Here is a 22,302-nt window from a genome sequence, read left to right as displayed (position 1 = left end):
TAAATATGCATGGTGAACATTGGAGGTGATCTCCCAGTTGACTCCAGGAAGTGCAAGACCTTACATCCTCGAAATCGGCCCAAAGTCGTGTCTGCAGGTTCACACCAATGTGTTGCGGCTCCTAATACAAATAAGGGATTCCTCGGCTGACTGATTAAATCATTTCTGGGAACCAAAGGCACGTAAACAAGACTCATAAAGCAGGGCTGACTTCCTGTTTATTCATTCTACAGAGACATTTATTTGGACATTTAGCAGATGCTCTTATCCAGAGCAACTTACAGTCCTGAATGCACACATTTCCATACTGGTCCACCATGGGAATCGAACCCACACTGGCGTTGCAAGCACCATGCTGTACCAACTGAGCCACGTCACACTCTGACTGGTGCACTTGGGTTAGCATCTTGTTGTAGAGAATGTTGGATACTTACTCTCATTTTTGGTGATACAGCTGTGCAGTGGTTTCTGTAAAAGACAAGAAAAACACTTCTGTGATCTAACATACCATTATTGAACACTCATTACTGAACAACCATTATTGAGTCAGCTCTATTCATGACATTTCTATCTGAAATATTCGGAACCCGTTCCTCTTCTCTCTCTATGGAGACCTCATCCACTGTCCTGTCTTCAGTACAGTTAAACCTCCATCAGAAAACTCACTGTCCTGTCCTCAGTACAGTTAAACCTCCATCAGAAAACTCACTGTCCTGTCCTCAGTACAGTTAAACCTCCATCAGAAAACTCACTGTCCTGTCCTCAGTACAGTTAAACCTCCATCAGAAAACTCACAGCTTCTTTCCATCAAAACCATAAAAGACCATAAAGGACCATAAAGGTCAGTGCTGCTGCGTGCTTTGGCTCCTGCGGCAACGATTCATGAAAGGGCAAGATGAAAGAGGCCAGTGCCTTATTAAAGCTGGAGGGGGGGGGGTCCAAACTAAACATTAAGCCCACCGCTTTGTTTTTTGTTTGTTTGGAATGAGGAGGTAAGCCAGATGAAAGGAGTCCTCTGCTAGCACGCCACTAGGCTAAGCTAATTGCTAAGGTAAGCCAGATTCATATACATGTACACTGAGTGCACAAAACATTAGGAACACCTTTTTGCCCTCAGAACAGCCTCAATTTGATGGTGCATGGACTCTACAGGGGGTCGAAAGCGTTCCACATGGATGCTGGCCCATGTTGACTCCAATGCTTCCTACAGTTGTGTCAAGTTGGCTGGATGTCTTTTGGGTGGTCGACCAAACTTGATACACATAGGAAACTGTTGAAAAAAACCCCAGCAACGTTGTAGTTCTTGACTCAAAACCAGTGTGCCTGGCACCTACTACCATACCCAGATCAAAGCCACTTAAATGTGTCTTGCCTATTCACCCTCTGAATGGCACACATACACAATCTATGTCTCAATTGTCTCAAGGGTAAACAATTACTTTTTAACCTGTCTCCTCCCCTTCATCTACACTGATTGGATTTAACAGATGATAATTAACACTATGAAGATGTCCAGTGAAAGCAGATATGCAATTTGTTGACACGGCACCACAGTAACGACTTGGATACACAATATCCTGCATGCTAATCAATAAAAACGTTGGTTAAATTCACTGCTCTGTTGTTTTGCTTGTTTACAGCAAGCCATTTCACAGGGAACTGTCGGAGGCGCTCCCTTATATATACATAAATACTTAAATCGTTTTTGTTGGGTATCTGTACTTCACTTCACTATTTATATTTTTGACAACTTTTACTTCACTACATTCCGAAATATATTTACAAAAAAATATATATGGGGGATAGGAAATGATCAATTACATTGATGGAAGCTACAATCTATCTGCAATATTAAAGCTGATCTAGCCCCTAAGAAAAAAAACAATACATTGATGGAAGCTACAATCTATCTGCAATATTAAAGCTGATCTACCCCCTAAGAAAAAAAACAATACATTGATGGAAGCTACAATCTATCTGCAATATTAAAGCTGATCTAGCCCCTAAGAAAAAAAACAATACATTGATGGAAGCTACAATCTATCTGCAATATTAAAGCTGATCTAGCCCCTAAGAAAAAAAACAATACATTGATGGAAGCTACAATCTATCTGCAATATTAAAGCTGATCTAGCCCCTAAGAAAAAAAACAATACATTGACTGATGCCTTTAGTGAGATGTCTAATGCTTTAATATTTAATCAGTTCTGCCCTCCGAATTCATATTCATTATATAAATAGGCCCTTTTAATTTTGTCTGGCTTGCCGTTCCAAATTAAATGGAATATTTTTTTGCTCATATAAATAAAAAAAACAGGTCACTAAGTGTAGGAAAGACCATAAGAAAATAGGTAAACTGGGATATGACTAATGAGTTAATCAAGGTGAACTGGGATATAACTAAGGATTTAGAGTTATTTTTTATCAAAAAGACAGGTATTTTCCTTTCCGTGGTAGCAAGATCTTATCTATTTTTGCTAAATTCCTATAAAAATGTATTGGAGTGAGATCATTTCTTTCTTTCGGGATATGAACACCGAGTATGTCCACATCCATGTCAGACCATTTTATTGGTAAACTACACGGTAATGTAAAAGTTGTATTTTTTAGTGATCCAATGCATAATATAATACACTTAGCATCATTTGGCTTAAATCCAGAGAGGTTAGAAAAAGTATCTAGATCATCTATGAGGCTGTGGAGGGATCTGGATTTGCTTTGGAAGCGTACTATGACAGCTTTGTTTTTAAGCCCTGGATTTCTAGCCCCTTGATATTATTGTTGGATCTGATTTTAACAGCTAACATTTCAATGGCAATAATAAAACGATATGCCGATAGTGGACAGCCTTGTTTTACGCCTCTTGACAGTTTAAAACTTTCTGAGAAGTTGCCATTATTTACTTTTTTTACTATACATAATTTTAACCCATTTTATAAGAGATTCTCCAAAGTTGAAATATTTCAGTCATTTATATATAAACTCCAGTCATACTTTATCAAAGGCCTTTCAAAGCTATGAATACCAGGCCTGGTTTCCCAGATTTTTCATAGTGTTCAATTGTTTCCAGTACTTGTCTTATATTATCTCCAATGTATCGTCCATGTAAATAACCTGTCTGATTAGGATGAATAATATCCAACACTACTTTTTTAATTCTATGTGCTAAGCATTTTGCTTTTTTACATCACAACACTGAAGTGTAAGAGGTCTCCAATTTTTTTAATGGACTGGATCTTTATATTTATCACTTAGATCCCGTTTCAGTAATAATGAAATCAGACATTCTTTTTGAGTGCTCGATAATCTACCATTTACATAGGAGTGGTTAAAACATGCTAATAACAGTCCTCTGATTATATCAAAAAAAGTTTTGTATACCTCCACTGGTATGCCATCCAGCCCTGGAGCCAAGAAGTTCCTCCTCTGTAATTTGGCCTTTACATGAGTCTTTCTGTACAGATGTTCATTTTACATTATTAATAGAAACAAAATCCATATAATTAACTTCGGTTAGTGGAGATGGAGGAGAATAAAACAAAAACATATGCTTAAAGTCCTTTACTTCCTCTTTCAAAATATAGTTTGGTGAATCATGGGCGACTCAGTACAATTTTGGGGGGTTATGTTAAAGATTAAAGACTATGTTAAATATTTAAAAAGTATTTAGTGCATATTCCATCCAGTTCGCTTTATTTTTGTAATATATTACACTAGATCTTTCTTGAATAAGTCCCTCCCTTTCCTCTAACCTTTCCTCTAACTTAGTCTGAGCCTCTATTTTACAGTTTTTATTGCTATCTACCAGTACTGTTAGTTATTGCATTTCCTTTGTTAATATGGACCTATTTGACCTGAATTGCTTTTGTTTTAGAGATGAGTATTGAATTGCATGGCTTCTAAAGTAACATTTAAATGTGTCCCATACAATAAGGGGATCTGCTCTAACTACAGTATGTTAGAAAAAGTCAGTTCTAAATTATTTTGTTTTAGTTCAAAACAAGTTATCGTCCAATAGGCTTTGAATACATTTCCAATATCCTCGCCCACGTGGAAATTCTGTAAGAGTAATATATATGCCAATTATTTGATGGTCCGACTGCATTCTGTCCCCAATCAACAATTTTTGAACTTTTGGTGCCAGAGAGAACGACATTCGGATCAAAATTACCGTTAATCAATATCATCACACCTTTTGAATTTCTTTGCCCATGGGAGAAATATATTTTGCCCCCCCCCCACACCCCCAGTCTTTTTGGTAATTATGGTAATTTCACCAACTGCCATAATGGGATAAAAGTTCCAAATCTATTTATCATTATATATGTTTGTAAACTCACCATTAAAAAGTAGTTATTGAGTGTCCATATAGCTGTACCATGATATTTGCATTGCTACTAAGAAAACCTCCAATTGTTCACCACCATTCCACCCACTAAAACCCCTCCCCATCCCAAGTTGGGTTGTGTATACCCAGTGACCGGCAGACCACCCCCACCCGCTCGGATCCCAGGGCCCCCAAGACACCGGGACCCATGCTTGGAAAAGACCACACAGTGCCACCCACAGAACCCACAGAACTGCCAAAAGCATTTCCATCGCTCCCGCACTGTTACATCACAAACAATCCAATAATAAAGTTCTATATGGTCACGAAAATGGCGTCCGTTCTAAAACTTGGCCTGACTCTCTCCCTCTCTCTCTCTATATATATATGGCTCTAAGCTAAGCCATCTTCTTAGCGGGAGTAGATGATTTCACTCCTCTCCTCCTTTGACAAGACAGGCTCCAATCAGCACTGAGGTTTTAAAGGCCAGGGAAAGGCAGCCAGAGACTACAATACAGTCTCTCAAAGTCAACAGTATGTGTGATACTCAATTTCAAGCACATACTACTACACAAAACATGACCTTGTTTTACTTACCTCTGTGTCTTTTTTGCATACTCTTGTGATGTCGGTCTTGGATGATGCCTAAAGGGTCAGAGAATGGGAAATGAGGTGATGTGCAAAATGGATAAGGCTACAACGGGCCAAACTAACTTCCTCCCTCACCTGCTTGCAGTCCCTGCGGCACTCGGCCGAGATGGCCAGCTCACAGCAGCCCAGGCCCACCCAACCATCAGACTTCCTGGACGACCCTGTAGACAAAACAAAAATGGTCCACATTACCCACAAACCCTTGATGGGTGTAGCATTATCAGAATTAAAGTATGGATTAACTTTATCCTCTTGCGGGGGTTGTGCAAAACATTTAGACGCTTATGGGCAGAATATTAAACTGTGGACATATATGGGACTTTTAGTGTGGGCTCAGTGGGTACAAAGTGTTGAGCTAAGCAATAATGTTTTTGCATCTGGGAGGCATTATGTTCTGACAGGTGGATTTGTCTGTAATGGCACCGTATCCTCTTGGCAACGCTCCCCCCATAGCTCACCAGGTAGTGTGGAGTTGATGCAGATCCAAAGCTCATTCTGTGAAACAGAGAGAAAAGGTCATTTCATTATGAACAGAAGACCAATGCCAAAACAAGCAAGAGAACAAGGGAAGAAAATGCCCAGTTCATAACAGGACAGGTTGTTTTGATGTACAGAGGTTTTTCTGGAGTTGGACAAAATTCAAAGGAAGGAGCCACATGGAAGACCTCTGTTATGTCCGTTCATTTCTAGAAATCCTGTCTTAGTTTTTGTCTTTCATCTCTCAACAGGAAATTATATCAGATAACTAGTGGTTCTTTGGGTGAAACAGCATACTCTAATTTACTGCGTTTGCAGGGGCTATTGAATTTCACAGAGAACATTTATTTTTTTATATGACTGCCGTCTAATTAAAAAATATATTATGCAGTGGAAACAGAGACATATAAACCACACAAACTCATAAGAGGTTTGTGGTAATATATTGTGGGATTAATAACACACAGCAATAAACACAAACATCCCAGGCACGTATGGATAAAACACATGACGCATGGAGATAGAGCAGTGAGTGGCCCAGAGAGCATTCTCTGTCTCTAGCCCTGAACAAGATAATGAACTATATAAACTAGACATTGTCTGAGGTTCAGCTCAGTCCCTCATGTCTGTTGGCTCTCAAACAGAGGAGCCACATGTCAGGAGGCCCCTCATGTCTGTTGGCTCTCAAACAGAGGAGCGACATGTCAGGAGGCCCCTCATGTCTGTTGGCTCTCAAACAGAGGAGCCACATGTCAGGAGGCCCCTCATGTCTGTTGGCTCTCAAACAGAGGAGCCACATGTCAGGAGGCCCCTCATGTCTGTTGGCTCTCAAACAGAGGAGCCACATGTCAGGAGGCCCCTCATGTCTGTTGGCTCTCAAACTGAGGAGCCACATGTCAGGAGGCCCCTCATGTCTGTTGGCTCTCAAACAGAGGAGCCACATGTCAGGAGGCCCCTCATGTCTGTTGGCTCTCAAACAGAGGAGCCACATGTCAGGAGGCCCCTCATGTCTGTTGGCTCTCAAACAGAGGAGCCACATGTCAGGAGGCCCCTCATGTCTGTTGGCTCTCAAACAGAGGAGCCACATGTCAGGAGGCCCCTCATGTCTGTTGGCTCTCAAACAGAGGAGCCACATGTCAGGAGGCCCCTCATGTCTGTTGGCTCTCAAACAGAGGAGCCACATGTCAGGAGGCCCCTCATGTCTGTTGGCTCTCAAACAGAGGAGCCACTTGTCAGGAGGCCCCTCATGTCTGTTGGCTCTCAAACAGAGGAGCCACATGTCAGGAGGCCCCTCATGTCTGTTGGCTCTCAAACAGAGGAGCCACATGTCAGGAGGCCCCTCATGTCTGTTGGCTCTCAAACTGAGGAGCCACATGTCAGGAGGCCCCTCATGTCTGTTGGCTCTCAAACAGAGGAGCCACATGTCAGGAGGCCCCTCATGTCTGTTGGCTCTCAAACAGAGGAGCCACATGTCAGGAGGCCCCTCATGTCTGTTGGCTCTCAAACAGAGGAGCCACTTGTCAGGAGGCTTCAACCTCCTTCACGATGCCGACGGAGAGAAATGGTATCTCTGCATGAACCATAAACATCATTTGTGATGAAGGGGAATCCAAGAAGATTTGGGAACATGAAGGACGAATGGCAGTGGGGGGTGGAATTTAGCAGCCCTCCAAGTACAACTACTATTAGACCTCAACATGCCAAGAAACAGTCCCTTGGAAACAATCTCTTGGAAACAATCCCTGAGAAACAATCCCTTAGAAACAATCCCTTAGAAACAATCCCTTGGAAACAATCCCTTGGAAACAATCCCTTAGAAACAATTCTTTACAAAACAATCCCTTGGAAACAATCTCTTGGAAACAATCCCTTGGAAACAATCTCTTGGAAACAATCTCTTGGAAACAATCCCTTAGAAACAATCCCTTGGAAACAATATCTTGGAAACAATCCCTTAGAAACAATCCCTTGGAAACAATCTCTTGGAAACAATCCCTTGGAAACAATCTCTTGGAAACAATCTCTTGGAAACAATCCCTTAGAAACAATCCCTTGGAAACAATCTCTTGGAAAAAATCTCTTGGAAAAAATCTCTTGGAAAAAATCTCTTGGAAACAATCTCTTGGAAACAATCCCTTAGAAACAATCCATTGGAAACAATCTCTTGGAAACAATCTCTTGGAAACAATCTCTTGGAAACAATCCCTTAGAAACAATCCATTGGAAACAATCTCTTGGAAACAATCTCTTAGAAACAATCCATTGGAAACAATCTCTTGGAAACAATCTCTTGGAAACAATCACTTAGAAACAATCCCTTGGAAACAATCCCTTAGAAACAATCCATTGGAAACAATCCCTTAGAAACATTCCCTTGGAACGGCTGTGAGATGTATTGTGGTGTCTGAGGGTGAGAGGGACCTTGGAGCAGCAGTACTAATATTCTGCTGAAATTGTTTCCAAAATCACCAAATCCGATCCAGTTTGGCAAATGAGCTCATTAATAGCAGGACACAAAGTATTTAACTCTAGCTAATGACAGACTCATTTCTAATTGGCTGTTTGGAGCAGTGCAGATGAAAAGCAGTTAGGCTCTCCAGGTTTGTAGTTACGTTGGTGGGTGGGGAGTGTTTAGCCCGTTTCAAGGCCCGCTCTTTTATACTTCTTTGATACTTTAATATTTATTTGATACTTCTTTAATACTTTGATACTTCTTTAGTACTTCTTTGATACTTTTATAACTTCTTAGATACTTCTTGGATACTTCTTGGATACTTTGTTGATGCTTCTTAGATACTTTTATACTTATTTGATACTTCTTTGACACTTTTATAATACTTCTTAGATACATATTAGATACTTTGATACTTCTTTGATCCCTCTTTGATACATTGATACTTTGTTAGTTATTTGATCCTTCTTTAAAATTTCTTTCATACTTCTTAGATACTTCTTTGAAACTTTTTTGATATTTCTTGGATACTTCGTTCATACTTCTTAGATACTTTGACACTTTTTTAATACTTCTTAGCTCCTTCTTAGATACGCTGATACTTCTTTGATACATTAATATTTCTTTGATACATTGATACTTATTTGAAACTTCTTTAATAGTTTGATACTTCTTAGATACTTCTTTAATACTTATTTGATACTTTGTTGATACTTTAGATCATTTGATACATCTTTGATCCTTATTTGATACATTAATATTTCTTTGATACGTTGATGCTTCTTAGATACTTTTTAATACTTATTTGGTCCTTCTTTAATACTTCTTTGATACTTTGATGCTTCTTTGATACTTCTTATATACTTATTTGATACTTTTCTGATACTTTGATACTTCTTTAATACTTTGATACTTAGATCCTTCTTACATCATTATTTGATACTTTGATACTTCTTTAATACATTAATACTTCTTAGATACTTATTTGATACTTTGATACTTCTTTGATACTTCTTAGATACTGCTTTGAAACTTCTTGGATACTTCTTGGATACTTTGTTGATACTTTTATACTTCTTTGATACTTCTGGGACACTTTTTGAGTACTTCTTAGATACTTTTATACTTATTTGATCCTTCTTTGATGCATTAATACTTCTTTGATACTTTGATACTTATTTGATATTTCTTTAATACTTTGAAACTTCTTAGATACCTCTTTGGTACTGTGATACTTCTTTAATACATTAATACTTCTTAGATACTTATTTTATACTTATTTGATACTTTGATACTTAGATACTTTGATACTTCTTAGATACCTCTTAGATACTTTGAAACTTCTTAGATACCTCTTTGGTACTGTGATACTTCTTTAATACATTAAAACTTCTTAGATACTTATTTTATACTTATTTGATACTTTGATACTTCTTAGATACTTTGATACTTCTTAGATACCTCTTAGATACTTTGAAACTTCTTAGATACCTCTTTGGTACTTTGATACTTCTTTAATACATTAATACTTCTTAGATACTTATTTTATACTTATTTGATACTTTGATACTTCTTAGATACTTTGATACTTCTTAGATACCTCTTAGATACTTTGATACTTCTTAGATACCTCTTTGGTACTTTGATACTTCTTTAATACATTAATACTTCTTAGATACTTTGATACTTCTTAGATACTTTGTTACTTCTTAGATACCTCTTAGATACTTTGATACTTCTTAGATACCTCTTAGATACTTTGATACTTCTTAGATACCTCTTAGATACTTTGATACTTCTTTGATCCTTCTTTGATACATTAATACGTCTTTGATGCTTCTTGAATACTTTGATGCTTCTTTAATACTTTGATACTTTTTGATACATCTTTAATACTTCTTTGTACCTTTAGTAAGACCAGGTACAATAGACTTGTGAGAAATGCGTATAAGCTTTTCCCATAGCATTATTATTATTATTATTATTATTTCCCATGTCATTATGAAAGATTTCGTAGCCAACTTTATTACAGCTACTGAAAGCTATTTTTAGATCAGAAATCCCCACTTACCATAGACTCAGGGCAGTAGCTTGGTAATCGCTGTAGTAGGTGCTTCAAACGGGATTCACTTTTTATGGTGGCGAGCTGAAAACAGAAAGCAGTGTGTTTTATTGTATTCAAAACATGTTTTCACCAAGTCCAAACATTTGATCTGAAACCTCTGTATAAAGGTTTTGTATCATTAAATGGGCATCATCAATCTTGAGTTCATTTAACAACATTATAGTATCTTCCCAAATGGCCAAAGGGGTTCACACTTGGCTCTCTAGGCCGTGTGACACTGCTACACAAAACAAACCGGGCCAATGACAGCTGACGACTGCAGTGTTATTAACATAGGGTGAAGAGCTGTTGGGTGACTCTCACAAGGCCTGGGAGAATCCTGAGCCTGCCAGCACTCTCTGGTTTAGTGAACAGTCATGAAATTAGCTCTGGGAGATTTATGACCACTTAGTAAGAGCTTTCTAAAAGACTACACAAATGATGGGAGCTGGGAGTTGACGTTGTTTTTGGTTGGCCTCCTTCACTCCTTCATTGTTTTACTTCTTAAATAAGACCGTTGGATTCCTTGTGAGAAATTGTACACTTTAACTTGAGGTTATGACGTAACATCTGAATAATTTGTAGTAGAGTGCAGTAGTAGTAGAGCACAGTAGAGTATTTCTACACTAAAGCGGAGTTCAGGCCCAACTGTTGAACCAGATCTTTCCTATGACGGTGAATCATCCCCATCACCCATCAGGCGTCTGCAATGGTTTGATTCTAGTCAGGGTGATAAAACGGTCTTGTTCTGCTTTCTGTTCATGCATTCTCACCATTCATCATCATTACTCCATGTTCTATATAGGTAGTACATTCTTATTTGTGAGGTGAAATCATTTACGCTGGGGATTGACGGACAGTAATTTCATACAGTCGCAACGTTCAAAAACAAAAGCAGATGTTGAGCCGATTTCTTGGCCGTTAGTCAAAGAAATCTCCAGAACACTACAAAGGCAAGGCCATGAAAACGCCCAACCTACTCAGGCCATTTCTAAAACATTTTCCTCTCTTTCTCTCCATCTTTGAAGGATTAATACATGTCCTTTCAGAGGCTGTAGCCCTCCCCTCATCAAAGAGGTAGCCGACCCTCCATTAAGAAATAGAAGGGAGTTTACACGGAGCCCTGTGGCACACCCCTGAAAAAAACCTTTCTCTGCAGAAACATAGCAGCTTGGCACAAGGCTAACAAGACAGCCATTGTCCCTCTGTCCACTTCCCGCTTCTTTCTCTCTCTCTCACTCTCTTGCTTTCTCTCCCATCTATCTGTCATTTTTTTCTCTCTCTTTCTCTCTCCCTCTCCCTCTCAACCTCTCCCTCCCTCCACCTCTCCCTCCCTCCACCTCTCTCTCCCTCCCTCCCTCCACCTCTCTTTCCCTCCACCCCTCCCCTCCCTCCCTCCACCTCTCCCTCCCTCCCTCTCAGTAGCAGGTGCAGTGCTGGGGACAGGGCAACCAATACAGCATAAATTAATCTCTCTCTCTCTCGCTCTCTTGAAAGGGGAGGGGAGAGTGGTGCTGGTGGTACTCCCCCAATAACAACCCACTAAAATGGGCTAGGGGTTAACTGTGTCCTGTGTACTGTGCGATCAACCCTTTTTTATTCTAGGCCTTCCAGATGTCTCATGTCTTAGTGAAGAAGGCACTGAAGGTAATAATCCATTAAAGCTCTGCCTTGGCCGATTCCCATGATAAATAACAATAAGATGCAGAGATAGAAAGAGAGAGAGGGTGGGAGAGAGAGAGAGAGAGAGAGAGGGGGTGGGAGAAAGAGAGAGAGAGAGGGTGGGAGAGAGAGAGAGAGGGGGAGAGAGAGAGAGAGAGAGAGAGGGAGTGGAGAGTGAGAGAGAGATTTTTCACTCTTGTATATTATCTACTTGCTTTGGCAATGTTAACATATTTTTCCCATGCCAATAAAGCCCCTTGAATTGAATTGAGAGAGGGGGGGCATCAGAGAGACCCTTTAACTGCTCTTAGCTCAAATGGGAGACAGGGAGAACTTTTATACAAGCTCTCATTGCTACAATTCATCACATAGACTGTCCAGCTACAAATAATACTGGGACCATCGTTCTGGGGCTCTTTCACTCTAATTAATTAATTAATTAATTAATGTATGTATGTATGTATGTATGTATGTATGTATGTATGTATGTATGTATGTATGTATGTATGTATGTATGTATGTATGTATGTATGTATGTCTGTCTGTCTGTCTGTCTGTCTGTCTGTCTGTCTGTCTGTCTGTCTGTCTGTCTGTCTGTCTGTCTGTCTGTCTGTCTGTCTGTCTGTCTGTCTGTCTGTCTGTCTGTCTTCAGTCTGTGGCCTCCCTTACCTGATCGCATGCTTCCCAACATGGTGAGAGCTCCTCAGCATGGTGGCAGCAGGAGGAATCTGTGGAGGAAAAACAGACAGACAGAGAGAGAGGGGGGACAGATAGAGCAAGAGAGGGGAGAGAGACAGAGAGAGAGGGGGGGACAGATAGAGCAAGAGAGGGGGAGAGAGACAGAGAGAGAGGGGGGACAGATAGAGCAAGAGAGGGGGAGAGAGACAGAGAGAGGGGGGACAGATAGAGCAAGAGAGGGGGAGACAGACAGAGAGAGAGAGGGGGAGACAGAGAGAGCAAGAGGGGGAGAGAGACAGAGAGAGAGGGGGGGACAGATAGAGCAAGAGAGGGGAGAGAGACAGAGAGAGGGGGGGGAGACAGAGAGAGCAAGAGAGGGGGAGAGAGACAGAGAGAGAGGGGGGGACAGATAGAGCAAGAGAGGGGAGAGAGACAGAGAGAGGGGGGGAGACAGAGAGAGCAAGAGAGGGGGAGAGAGACAGAGAGAGAGGGGGGGGGGAGACAGAGAGAGCAAGAGAGGGGGAGAGAGACAGAGAGAGAGAGAGGGGGACAGATAGAGCAAGAGAGGGGGAGAGAGACAGAGAGAGAGAGAGGGGGGGACAGATAGAGCAAGAGAGGGGAGAGAGACAGAGAGAGAGAGAGGGGGGACAGATAGAGCAAGAGAGGGGGAGAGAGACAGAGAGAGAGAGGGGGGGACAGATAGAGCAAGAGAGGGGAGAGAGACAGAGAGAGAGGGGGGGACAGAGAGAGCAAGAGAGGGGGAGAGAGACAGAGAGGGGGGGGAGACAGAGAGAGCAAGAGGGGGAGAGAGACAGAGAGAGAGGGGGGGACAGATAGAGCAAGAGAGGGGGAGAGAGACAGAGAGAGAGAGGGGGGGCAGAGAGAGCAAGAGAGGGGGAGAGAGACAGAGAGGGGGGGAGACAGAGAGAGCAAGAGGGGGGAGAGACAGAGAGAGGGGGGACAGATAGAGCAAGAGAGGGGGAGAGAGACAGAGAGGGGGGGGGAGACAGAGAGAGCAAGAGGGGGAGAGAGACAGAGAGAGAGGGGGGGACAGATAGAGCAAGAGAGGGGGAGAGAGACAGAGAGAGGGGGGGAGACAGATAGAGCAAGAGAGGGGGAGAGAGGGGGGGGGAGTGAGAGAGAGAGGAGTAAAGGGCACTGCATGGTCAAACAGACATCTGCATTGGTCGTACAGCATTTACAGTGACATGGCCTCTGCAGAAGTCAGGACATTCACACTTCGCGGAAGTGTTGTCAAGGTAGTGAGTTTGTGTCTATACAGGACCTCCCACCCTCACCTACGTCAACCAATCATGTTAATGCGGAACTATACAAAGCCCTCTGCATTGTTGCAAAATTGCGGTATGGAGCTCGATTTGGCCTCTGCAGGCCTCTGGAAGCTCCGCAATTGCGTCACACCCTCCATACGGCGCCTCCGACCACCTTTTTGGTTTCAAGCATTAATTGGCTTTTTGTAATACAGCAGCACTCACTCCCCACCTTGCTTCATCTTCATCAGCCCCGGCAGCTCCGGAGAGACTTTTCCAGGTGGCACCTAGAAATCCCCCCATACACAGTGCCAGTCAAAGGTTTGGACACACCAAACAATGGGTAAGACGGGTAGCATCCGATAGCTACAATGAAGAAGTGACTGTACTTCTAGAGTTGGGAAGATTAGTTGCCACCGCTTCAGTATAAACCACACTTGCACTGGAATGAAATATGGAATGTCCACTATTCCAGACATTATTTGACTGTTTTCTACATTGTAGAATAATAGTGAAAACATCAAAACTATGAAATAACACATATTGAGGGCCCTCGGAGTGTGGTGTCAGGAAAATAACCTCACACTCAACGTCAACAAAACAAAGGAGATGATCGTAGACTTCAGGAAACAGCAGAGGGAGCACCCCCTATCCACATCGACGGGACAGTAGTAGAGAGGGTCGTAAGCTGTATCACCGCCTGGTACGGCAACTGCTCCGCCCACAACCGTAAGGCTCTCCAGAGGGTAGTGAGGTCTGCACAACGCATCACCGGGGGCAAACTACCTGCCCTCCAGGACACCTACACCACCCGATGTCACAGGAAGGCCAAAACGATCATCAAGGACAACAACCACCCGAGCCACTGGCTGTTCACCCCGCTATCATCCAGAAGGCAAGGTCAGTACAGGTGCATCAATGTAGGGACCGAGAGACTGAAAAATAGCTTCTATCTCAAGTCCATCAGACTGTTAAACAGCCACCACTAACATTGAGTGGCTGCTGCCAACATACTGACTCAACTCCAGCCACTTTAATAATGGAAATGGATGGACATTGATGTAAAAAATGTATCACTAGCAACTTTAAACAATGCCACTTAATATAATGTTTACATACCCTACATTATTTATCTTATATGTATACATATATACTGTACTCTATATCATCTACTGCATCTTTATGTAATACATGTATCACTAGCCACTTTAACTATGCCACTTTGTTTACATACCCTACATTACTCATCTCATATGTATATACTGTACTCGATACCATCTACTGCATCTTGCCTATGCCGTTCTGTACCATCACTCATTCATATATCTTTATGTGCATATTCTTTATCCCTTTACACTTGTGTGTATAAGGTAGTAGTTGTGGAATTGTTAGGTTAGATTACTCATTGGTTATTACTGCATTGTCGGAACTAGAAGCACAAGCATTTCGCTACACTCGCATTAACATCTGCTAACCATGTGTATGTGACAAATAACATTTGATTTGATTTGATATGGAATCATGAAGTAACCAAAAAAGTGTTGAACAAATCAAAATATATTTTATATTTGAGATTCTTCAAATAGCCACCCTTTGCCTTGATGACAGCTTTGCACACTCTTGGCATTCTCTCAACCAGCTTCATGAGGTAGTCACCTGGAATGCATTTCAATTAACAGGTGAGCCTTGTATAAAGTTCATTTGTGGAATTTCTTTCCTTCTCAATGCATTTGAGCCAATCAGTTGTGTTGTGACAAGGTATGGGGTTGTATACAGAAGATAGTCCATATTATGGCAAGAACATCTCAAATAAGCAAAGAGAAATCCATCTTTACTTGAAGACATAAAGGTCAGCCAACGAGGAACATGTCAAGAACTTTGAAAGTTTCTTTAAGTGCAGTTGCAAAGACTATCAAGAGCTATGATGAAACTGTCTCTCGTGAGGACTGCCACAAGGAAAACAAGACCCAGAGGTACCTCTGCTGCAGAGGATAAGTTCATTAGAGTTACCAGCCTCAGAAATTATAGCCCAAATAAATGCTTCACAAAGTTCAAGTAACAGACACATCTCAACATCAACTGTTCAGAGGAGAATGAAGGACTAAAGGACACCAACAATAAGAAGAGACTTGCTTGGGACAAGAAACAAGAGCAATGGACATTATACCGGTGGAAATCTGTCCTCTGGTCTTAGGCATGCTGCAAGGAAGCATGAGGACTGCAGATGTGACAGGGCAATAAATTGCAATGTCCGTACTGTGAGATGCCTAAGACAGCGCTACAGGGAGACAGGACGGACAGCTGATCATCCTTGCAGTGGCAGACCACGTGTAGCAACACCTGCACAGGATCGGTACATCCGAACATTACACCTGTGGGACAGGTACAGGATGGCAACAACAACTCTCCGAGTTACACCAAGAACGCACAATCCCTCCATCATTGCTCAGACTGTCCACAATAGGCTGAGAGAGGCTGGACTGAGGACTTGTAGGCCTGTTGTAAGGCGGGTCCTCACCAGACATCACCTGCAACAACGTCGCCTAAGGGCACAAACCCCCCCATCGCTGGACCAGACAGATGCCAGCTGAGAAACGCTGTTTGCCTGTCTGTCTCGTCCCGACTCGCGACACGTTCATTACTATGAGACAGCTGGAGATCAAATTTGAATATCGAAACAATGTTGCAAATGTCGGAGAGACATACAGAAAGGTTTAAACAAATCTCCACTGTTGAAAACTAAATGTTAGTCTAAAAGAAATGTGAGATAATGTCTAGATGCTTTTTATAGTGGAGATAAATAAATAAATTGCCTGGCTGGGCTGATGAGACAGTGGATTGCGCAGTCAGATGGAACAGAGTAAATAGGCAATTTAATGTCATAGATTTAGCCGGTGGTAATTTGTGGAATAGACACTGGCTGGAATGCGGTTTTTACAAATTACCATTCAGGATTAGACCCACCCGTTGCATAAGATAGAAATAGGAAACATAGAAAGTCGGTAGCCTATAATTAAGACATTTGAGAGTACCCAACCCTGCAAGTTAAAAGGATGTATTATTTAAATTCTGCATAATGGCACAGCATTTCATCAACTTCACTGGTTTCACATTTTTCTCCAGTGATTATAAGGTCAAATATCTAAAACAAGTGTCATTATTTATATTTACAATCCCCTTGTTCATTACTCATTTAGCTCTTATCAAGTTGAAAATTACAGTGCATGGAGAATGGTGTTTCTATCGGAAAGCATAAAGTAGATGCTTCTTCCTCTTGGAACCAACCGGTAGGTTCGCTAGACTTTTAAAACATATTTGTTTTATTCTTATATACTGTATATATTTTGTTTGTTAAAACTACAATACCATATAAACAATACAAATGGCCGTTCCCATGGGTGCTCTGGTCAGAGGGTGCTCTGGTCAGTGGGTGCTCTGGTCAGTGGGTGCTCTGGTCAGTGGGTGTGCTCTGGTCAGTGGGTGTGCTCTGGTCAGTGGGTGTGATCTGATCAGTGGGTGCTCTGGTCAGTGGAGGTTCTGGTCAGTGGGTGTGTTCTAGTCAGTGGGTGTGTTCTAGTCAGTGGGTGCTCTGATCAGTGTGTGCTCTGGTCAGTGGGTGTGCTCTGGTCAGTGGGTGCTCTGGTCAGTGGGTGTGTTCTGGTCAGTGGGTGTTCTGGTCAGTGGGTGCTCTGGTCAGTGGGTGTGCTCTGGTCAGTGGGTGCTCTGATCAGTGGGTGTTCTGGTCAGTGGGTGCTCTGGTCAGTGGGTGTGTTCTGGTCAGTGGGTGTTCTGGTCAGTGGGTGCTCTGGTCAGTGGGTGTGCTCTAGTCAGTGGTTGTGTTCTAGTCAGTGGGTGCTCTGATCAGTGTGTGCTCTGGTCAGTGGGTGTGCTCTGGTCAGTGGGTGCTCTGGTCAGTGGGTGTGTTCTGGTCAGTGGGTGTTCTGGTCAGTGGGTGGTCTGGTCAGTGGGTGTGCTCTAGTCAGTGGTTGTGTTCTAGTCAGTGGGTGCTCTGATCAGTGTGTGCTCTGGTCAGTGGGTGTGCTCTGGTCAGTGGGTGCTCTGGTCAGTGGGTGTGTTCTGGTCAGTGGGTGTTCTGGTCAGTGGGTGCTCTGGTCAGTGGGTGTGCTCTGGTCAGTGGGTGCTCTGATCAGTGGGTGTTCTGGTCAGTGGGTGCTCTGGTCAGTGGGTGTGCTCTGGTCAGTGGGTGTGCTCTGGTCAGTGGGTGTGCTCTGATCAGTGGGTGCTCTGGTCAGTGGGTGTTCTGGTCAGTGGGTGCTCTGGTCAGTGGGTGTGCTCTGATCAGTGGGTGCTCTGGTCAGTGGGTGTGCTCTGATCAGTGGGTGCTCTGGTCAGTGGGTGCTCTGATCAGTGGGTGCTCTGGTCAGTGGGTGTGCTCTGGTCAGTGGGTGTTCTGGTCAGTGGGTGTTCTGGTCAGTGGGTGCTCTGGTCAGTGGGTGTGCTCTGGTCAGTGGGTGTGTTCTAGTCAGTGGGTGCTCTGGTCAGTGGGTGTGCTCTGGTCAGTGGGTGCTCTGGTCAGTGGGTGCTCTGGTCAGTGGGTGTGCTCTGGTCAGTGGGTGCTCTGGTCAGTGGGTGGTCTGGTCAGTGGGTGTTCTGGTCAGTGGGTGCTCTGGTCAGTGGGTGCTCTGGTCAGTGGGTGTTCTGGTCAGTGGGTGCTCTGGTCAGTGGGTGTGCTCTGGTCAGTGGGTGCTCTGGTCAGTGGGTGCACTCTGGTCAGTGGGTGCGCTCTGGTCAGTGGGTGCTCTGGTCAGTGGGTGTGTTCTAGTCAGTGGGTGCTCTGGTCAGTGGGTGCTCTGGTCAGTGGGTGTGCTCTGGTCAGTGGGTGCTCTGGTCAGTGGTTGCTCTGGTCAGTGGGTGCTCTGGTCAGTGGGTGCTCTGGTCAGTGGGTGTGTTCTAGTCAGTGGGTGCTCTGGTCAGTGGGTGTGCTCTGGTCAGTGGGTGCTCTGGTCAGTGGGTGCACTCTGGTCAGTGGGTGCGCTCTGGTCAGTGGGTGCTCTGGTCAGTGGGTGTGCTCTGGTCAGTGGGTGCTCTGGTCAGTGGTTGCTCTGGTCAGTGGGTGCTCTGGTCAGTGGGTGCTCTGGTCAGTGGGTGTGTTCTGGTCAGTGGGTGCTCTGGTCAGTGGGTGTGCTCTGGTCAGTGGGTGCTCTGGTCAGTGGGTGCACTCTGGTCAGTGGGTGCGCTCTGGTCAGTGGTTGCTCTGGTCAGTGGGTGCTCTGGTCAGTGGGTGCTCTGGTCAGTGGGTGTGTTCTAGTCAGTGGGTGCTCTGGTCAGTGGGTGTGCTCTGGTCAGTGGGTGCTCTGGTCAGTGGGTGGTCTGGTCAGTGGGTGTTCTGGTCAGTGGGTGCTCTGGTCAGTGGATGCTCTGGTCAGTGGGTGTTCTGGTCAGAGGATGCTCTGGTCAGTGGGTGCTCTGGTCAGTGGGTGCTCTGGTCAGTGGGTGCTCTGGTCAGTGGGTGTTCTGGTCAGTGGGTGTGTTCTAGTCAGTGGGTGCTCTAGTCAGTGGGTGCTCTAGTCAGTGGGTGCTCTAGTCAGTGGGTGTTCTGGTCAGTGGGTGTGTTCTAGTCAGTGGGTGCTCTGGTCAGTGGGTGCTCTGGTCAGTGGGTGCTCTGGTCAGTGGGTGCTCTAGTCAGTGGGTGCTCTGGTCAGTGGGTGCTCTGGTCAGTGGGTGCTCTAGTCAGTGGGTGCTCTAGTATTCCAAATATTCCTGAATACAAAGCATTATGTTTGAGGCAAATCCAACACAACACATCACTGAGTACCACTCCTCATATTTTCAAGGATAAAAATAAATGGAATGGAACAAAGCAAAGGCAAAACCCTAGAGGAGATCCTGGTTCAGTCTGCTTTCTAACAGACACCGGGAGACAAATTCACCTTTCAGCAGGACAATAACCTAAAACACAAGGCCAAATAAACACTGGAGTTGCTTCCCGAGACGTCATTGAATGTTCATGAGAGGACTAGTTACAGTTTCGACGTAAATCGACCTGAAATTCTGTTGCAAGACCTGAAAATGATTGTCTAGCAATGATGAACAACCAACTTGACAGAGCTTGAACATTTTTAAAAGAATAATTTGCAAATATTGTACAATCCAGGTATGCAAAGCTCTTAGAGACTTACCCAGAAAGACTCACAGCTGTAATCGCTGCCAAAGGTGATTCTAACATTGATTGACTTAGGGGTGTGAACACTTATGTAAATTAGATATTTCTGTATTTAATATTTAACACATGTGCCATAATATCTAAAATCATATTTTCACTTTGTCATTATGGGGTATTGCGTGTAGATGGGTGACGAAAAACATAACAGAAAGCATAGTGCGTTATGCCTGCATGTTAGTGTGTAAGAGAGAGAGTGTTTAGATATTTATTTGTGTGCCTATGTATGCATGTGTGTGTGTGTGTGTGTGTGTGTGTGTGTGTGTGTGTGTGTGTGTGTGTGTGTGTGTGTGTGTGTGTGTGTGTGTGTGTGTGTGTGTGTGTATGTGTGTGAGAGTAAGAGGGTGAGAGAGTGAGAGAAATCGACAGAGAGAGATAGAGAGCAAGAGAGAGCGCGCAGGCGCGCGAGAGAGAGAGAGTCTATCTGCATCAGTGTTCTCTCTGCGTAGCCTACCACAAAACAATTGTCAGTCTCATTGTTGTTGTTCTGAGGTGAGAGGCCTGTTTGATAGGCTACACTAAACAAAAGCAGTTATCATGTTGCTCCGATGGTTTCCATTGGCTTGTAACGTCACTATATTCATTAGGAGGCTATAAAGGCCTGGGAGTAAACACAAAGACTCAGCGTGACACACACCAAAGAGGAAGACATGAATGTTACGAGGGGCGCTTGGCGAACAGCTTAGCGCCAAACCGCACCACAAACAAACCAGGCCCAGGCCTGATTCATGTTGGTTTAAACTCACTAGACACTAAAAACAAATGGTTCTATATAGCACCAACAAGGGTTCCTCTATCATTACAACCCTTTTTAGGGCTATATAGACTTCTTAAAACATTCTAGAATGGTACTTCTAGAATTTCTCAATCAAAAAGGTTCTACAGATGACCTTATAAAGAACTATACAGGTAAAAAACAAATCCTGTTTATCCATATTATATTATATATCATTTTTATTATTGTGTTAATTGACAAGTTGAATCAGGTGTGCTAGCTCTGGAACGGCTGTGGGTCCCTAAGGAGAGAATTGGGAACCACTGATTTATAGTGATGGGAAACCGAGGCTCTCTGAAGGCTTTGGAGCTTTCACCAAACTGTGCTGAAAAACGCTTCATTAACTCGGAGCGTCATTATCCTCTCACAATGCACATTAGTGACATCTGCTGGTCAATAAATAGCGGTGAGTGATTCTCAGATTTTTTTTCTTCTGTTTTCATCAAAACTCTGTGGCGCAGAGGTAAGTTGCTGTCTTTAGTAGCCTATAATCATAATACATCATACTTGCCTTTTTTTGCCTTCAAGTTTATTCTTTTTCACAAACTGAATCTATTGCATTGTTTAGGATGCTTAAACTCTTTTGGGATAGGGGGCAGCATTTTCAATTTTGGATGAATAGCGTGCCCAGAGTGAACTGCCTCCTCCTCTGTCCCAGATGCTAATATATGCATATTATTGTTAGTATTGGATAGAAAACACTCTGAAGTTTACAAAAATGTTTGAATGATGTCTGTGAGTATAACAGAACTCATATGGCGGACGAAAACCTGAGAAAAATGCAACCAGGAAGTGGGACATCTGAGGTTTGTAGTTTTTCAAAGCTTGGCCTACCGAATACACATTGAGATATGGATGGGGTTGCACTTCTTACGGCTTCCACTAGATGTCAACTGTCTTTATAAACTTGAATGAGGATTCTACTATAAAGGAGGGGCTCATGAGACCTCTGAGTCAGTGGTCTGGCACAGTCATTTGAGCATTTTCTGTATTGTTGTCTAATGTTGTCGGGGCATATTATTCTGTTTTAATGTTACTCCTGAATCACTATGATCAATATAATACAATATAATATAGTGCGGTAAAGTGGATTAGCGATGCATTGGTCTTGGACAGAGATTCAGAGTCTGTCATTAGAGGAAGAACTGTGACACGGTCTCTGTCCTTTTTATTTTATTTTTATTTAACCAGGTAGGCCAGTTGAGAACAAGCTCTCATTTACAACTGCGCCTCGGCCAAGATAAAGCAAAGCAGTGCGACAAAAACAACAACCACTCTCTAGCCACTCTCGACCTAAGGGCCCCTTTTAGTGATTCAGAGTGCTAGGCGTCTCAAACACTCTCTCTCTCTCCCTGACTTGCTCTTTCTCTATCTCCCTCTCTCTCAATCGATCTCCCTCTCTCTCTCCACCTCTTTCTCTGTGAATCTTGTCATAGTGAACCCGTTAACATGTGCTAGCACTTTGAGCTAGCCCTGCTACCGTGCCCCTGTTTTCAGTGGAATAGTAATAATGCCACACAACCCACATCAAAGGAATCCCCCTCTTTAAGCCCCTCCCCCCAAACTCTCTCTCTCTCTCTCAGTACACACACTTACCCCACCCCTATTTTAATGTACCACTCCCACGCTAACTTAACCAACCAGCCCCCCCCTTCGGATCAGTCCCTCTGGACCCATCACACACAAGGGGAAGGCAGCCTCCCTGCCTCCCCAGTCACCTCACGCCC

At 43.3% G+C, this 22,302-nt stretch overlaps 1 protein-coding gene across 1 annotated transcript in view; it reads right to left on the bottom strand.

Annotated features, from left to right (window-relative positions):
• Positions 1-22,302, bottom strand: part of LOC135522932 (reversion-inducing cysteine-rich protein with Kazal motifs-like) — a 97,899-nt gene that overhangs the window by 46,731 nt on the left and 28,866 nt on the right. The window contains exons 2-7 of the mRNA XM_064949648.1: positions 12,343-12,401; positions 9,979-10,053; positions 5,437-5,473; positions 5,054-5,139; positions 4,925-4,972; positions 435-468 (exon numbers count right to left, since the gene is read on the bottom strand). Of these exons, the coding sequence (XP_064805720.1) occupies positions 435-468; positions 4,925-4,972; positions 5,054-5,139; positions 5,437-5,473; positions 9,979-10,053; positions 12,343-12,401 (339 nt within the window). The remainder of the gene's footprint in view (positions 1-434; positions 469-4,924; positions 4,973-5,053; positions 5,140-5,436; positions 5,474-9,978; positions 10,054-12,342; positions 12,402-22,302) is intronic.

The sequence above is a fragment of the Oncorhynchus masou genome, chromosome 30 (genome assembly GCF_036934945.1).
Source record: "Oncorhynchus masou masou isolate Uvic2021 chromosome 30, UVic_Omas_1.1, whole genome shotgun sequence".
Taxonomy (NCBI): domain Eukaryota; kingdom Metazoa; phylum Chordata; class Actinopteri; order Salmoniformes; family Salmonidae; genus Oncorhynchus; species Oncorhynchus masou.
This window is presented reverse-complemented; position numbering and strand designations above follow the sequence as displayed.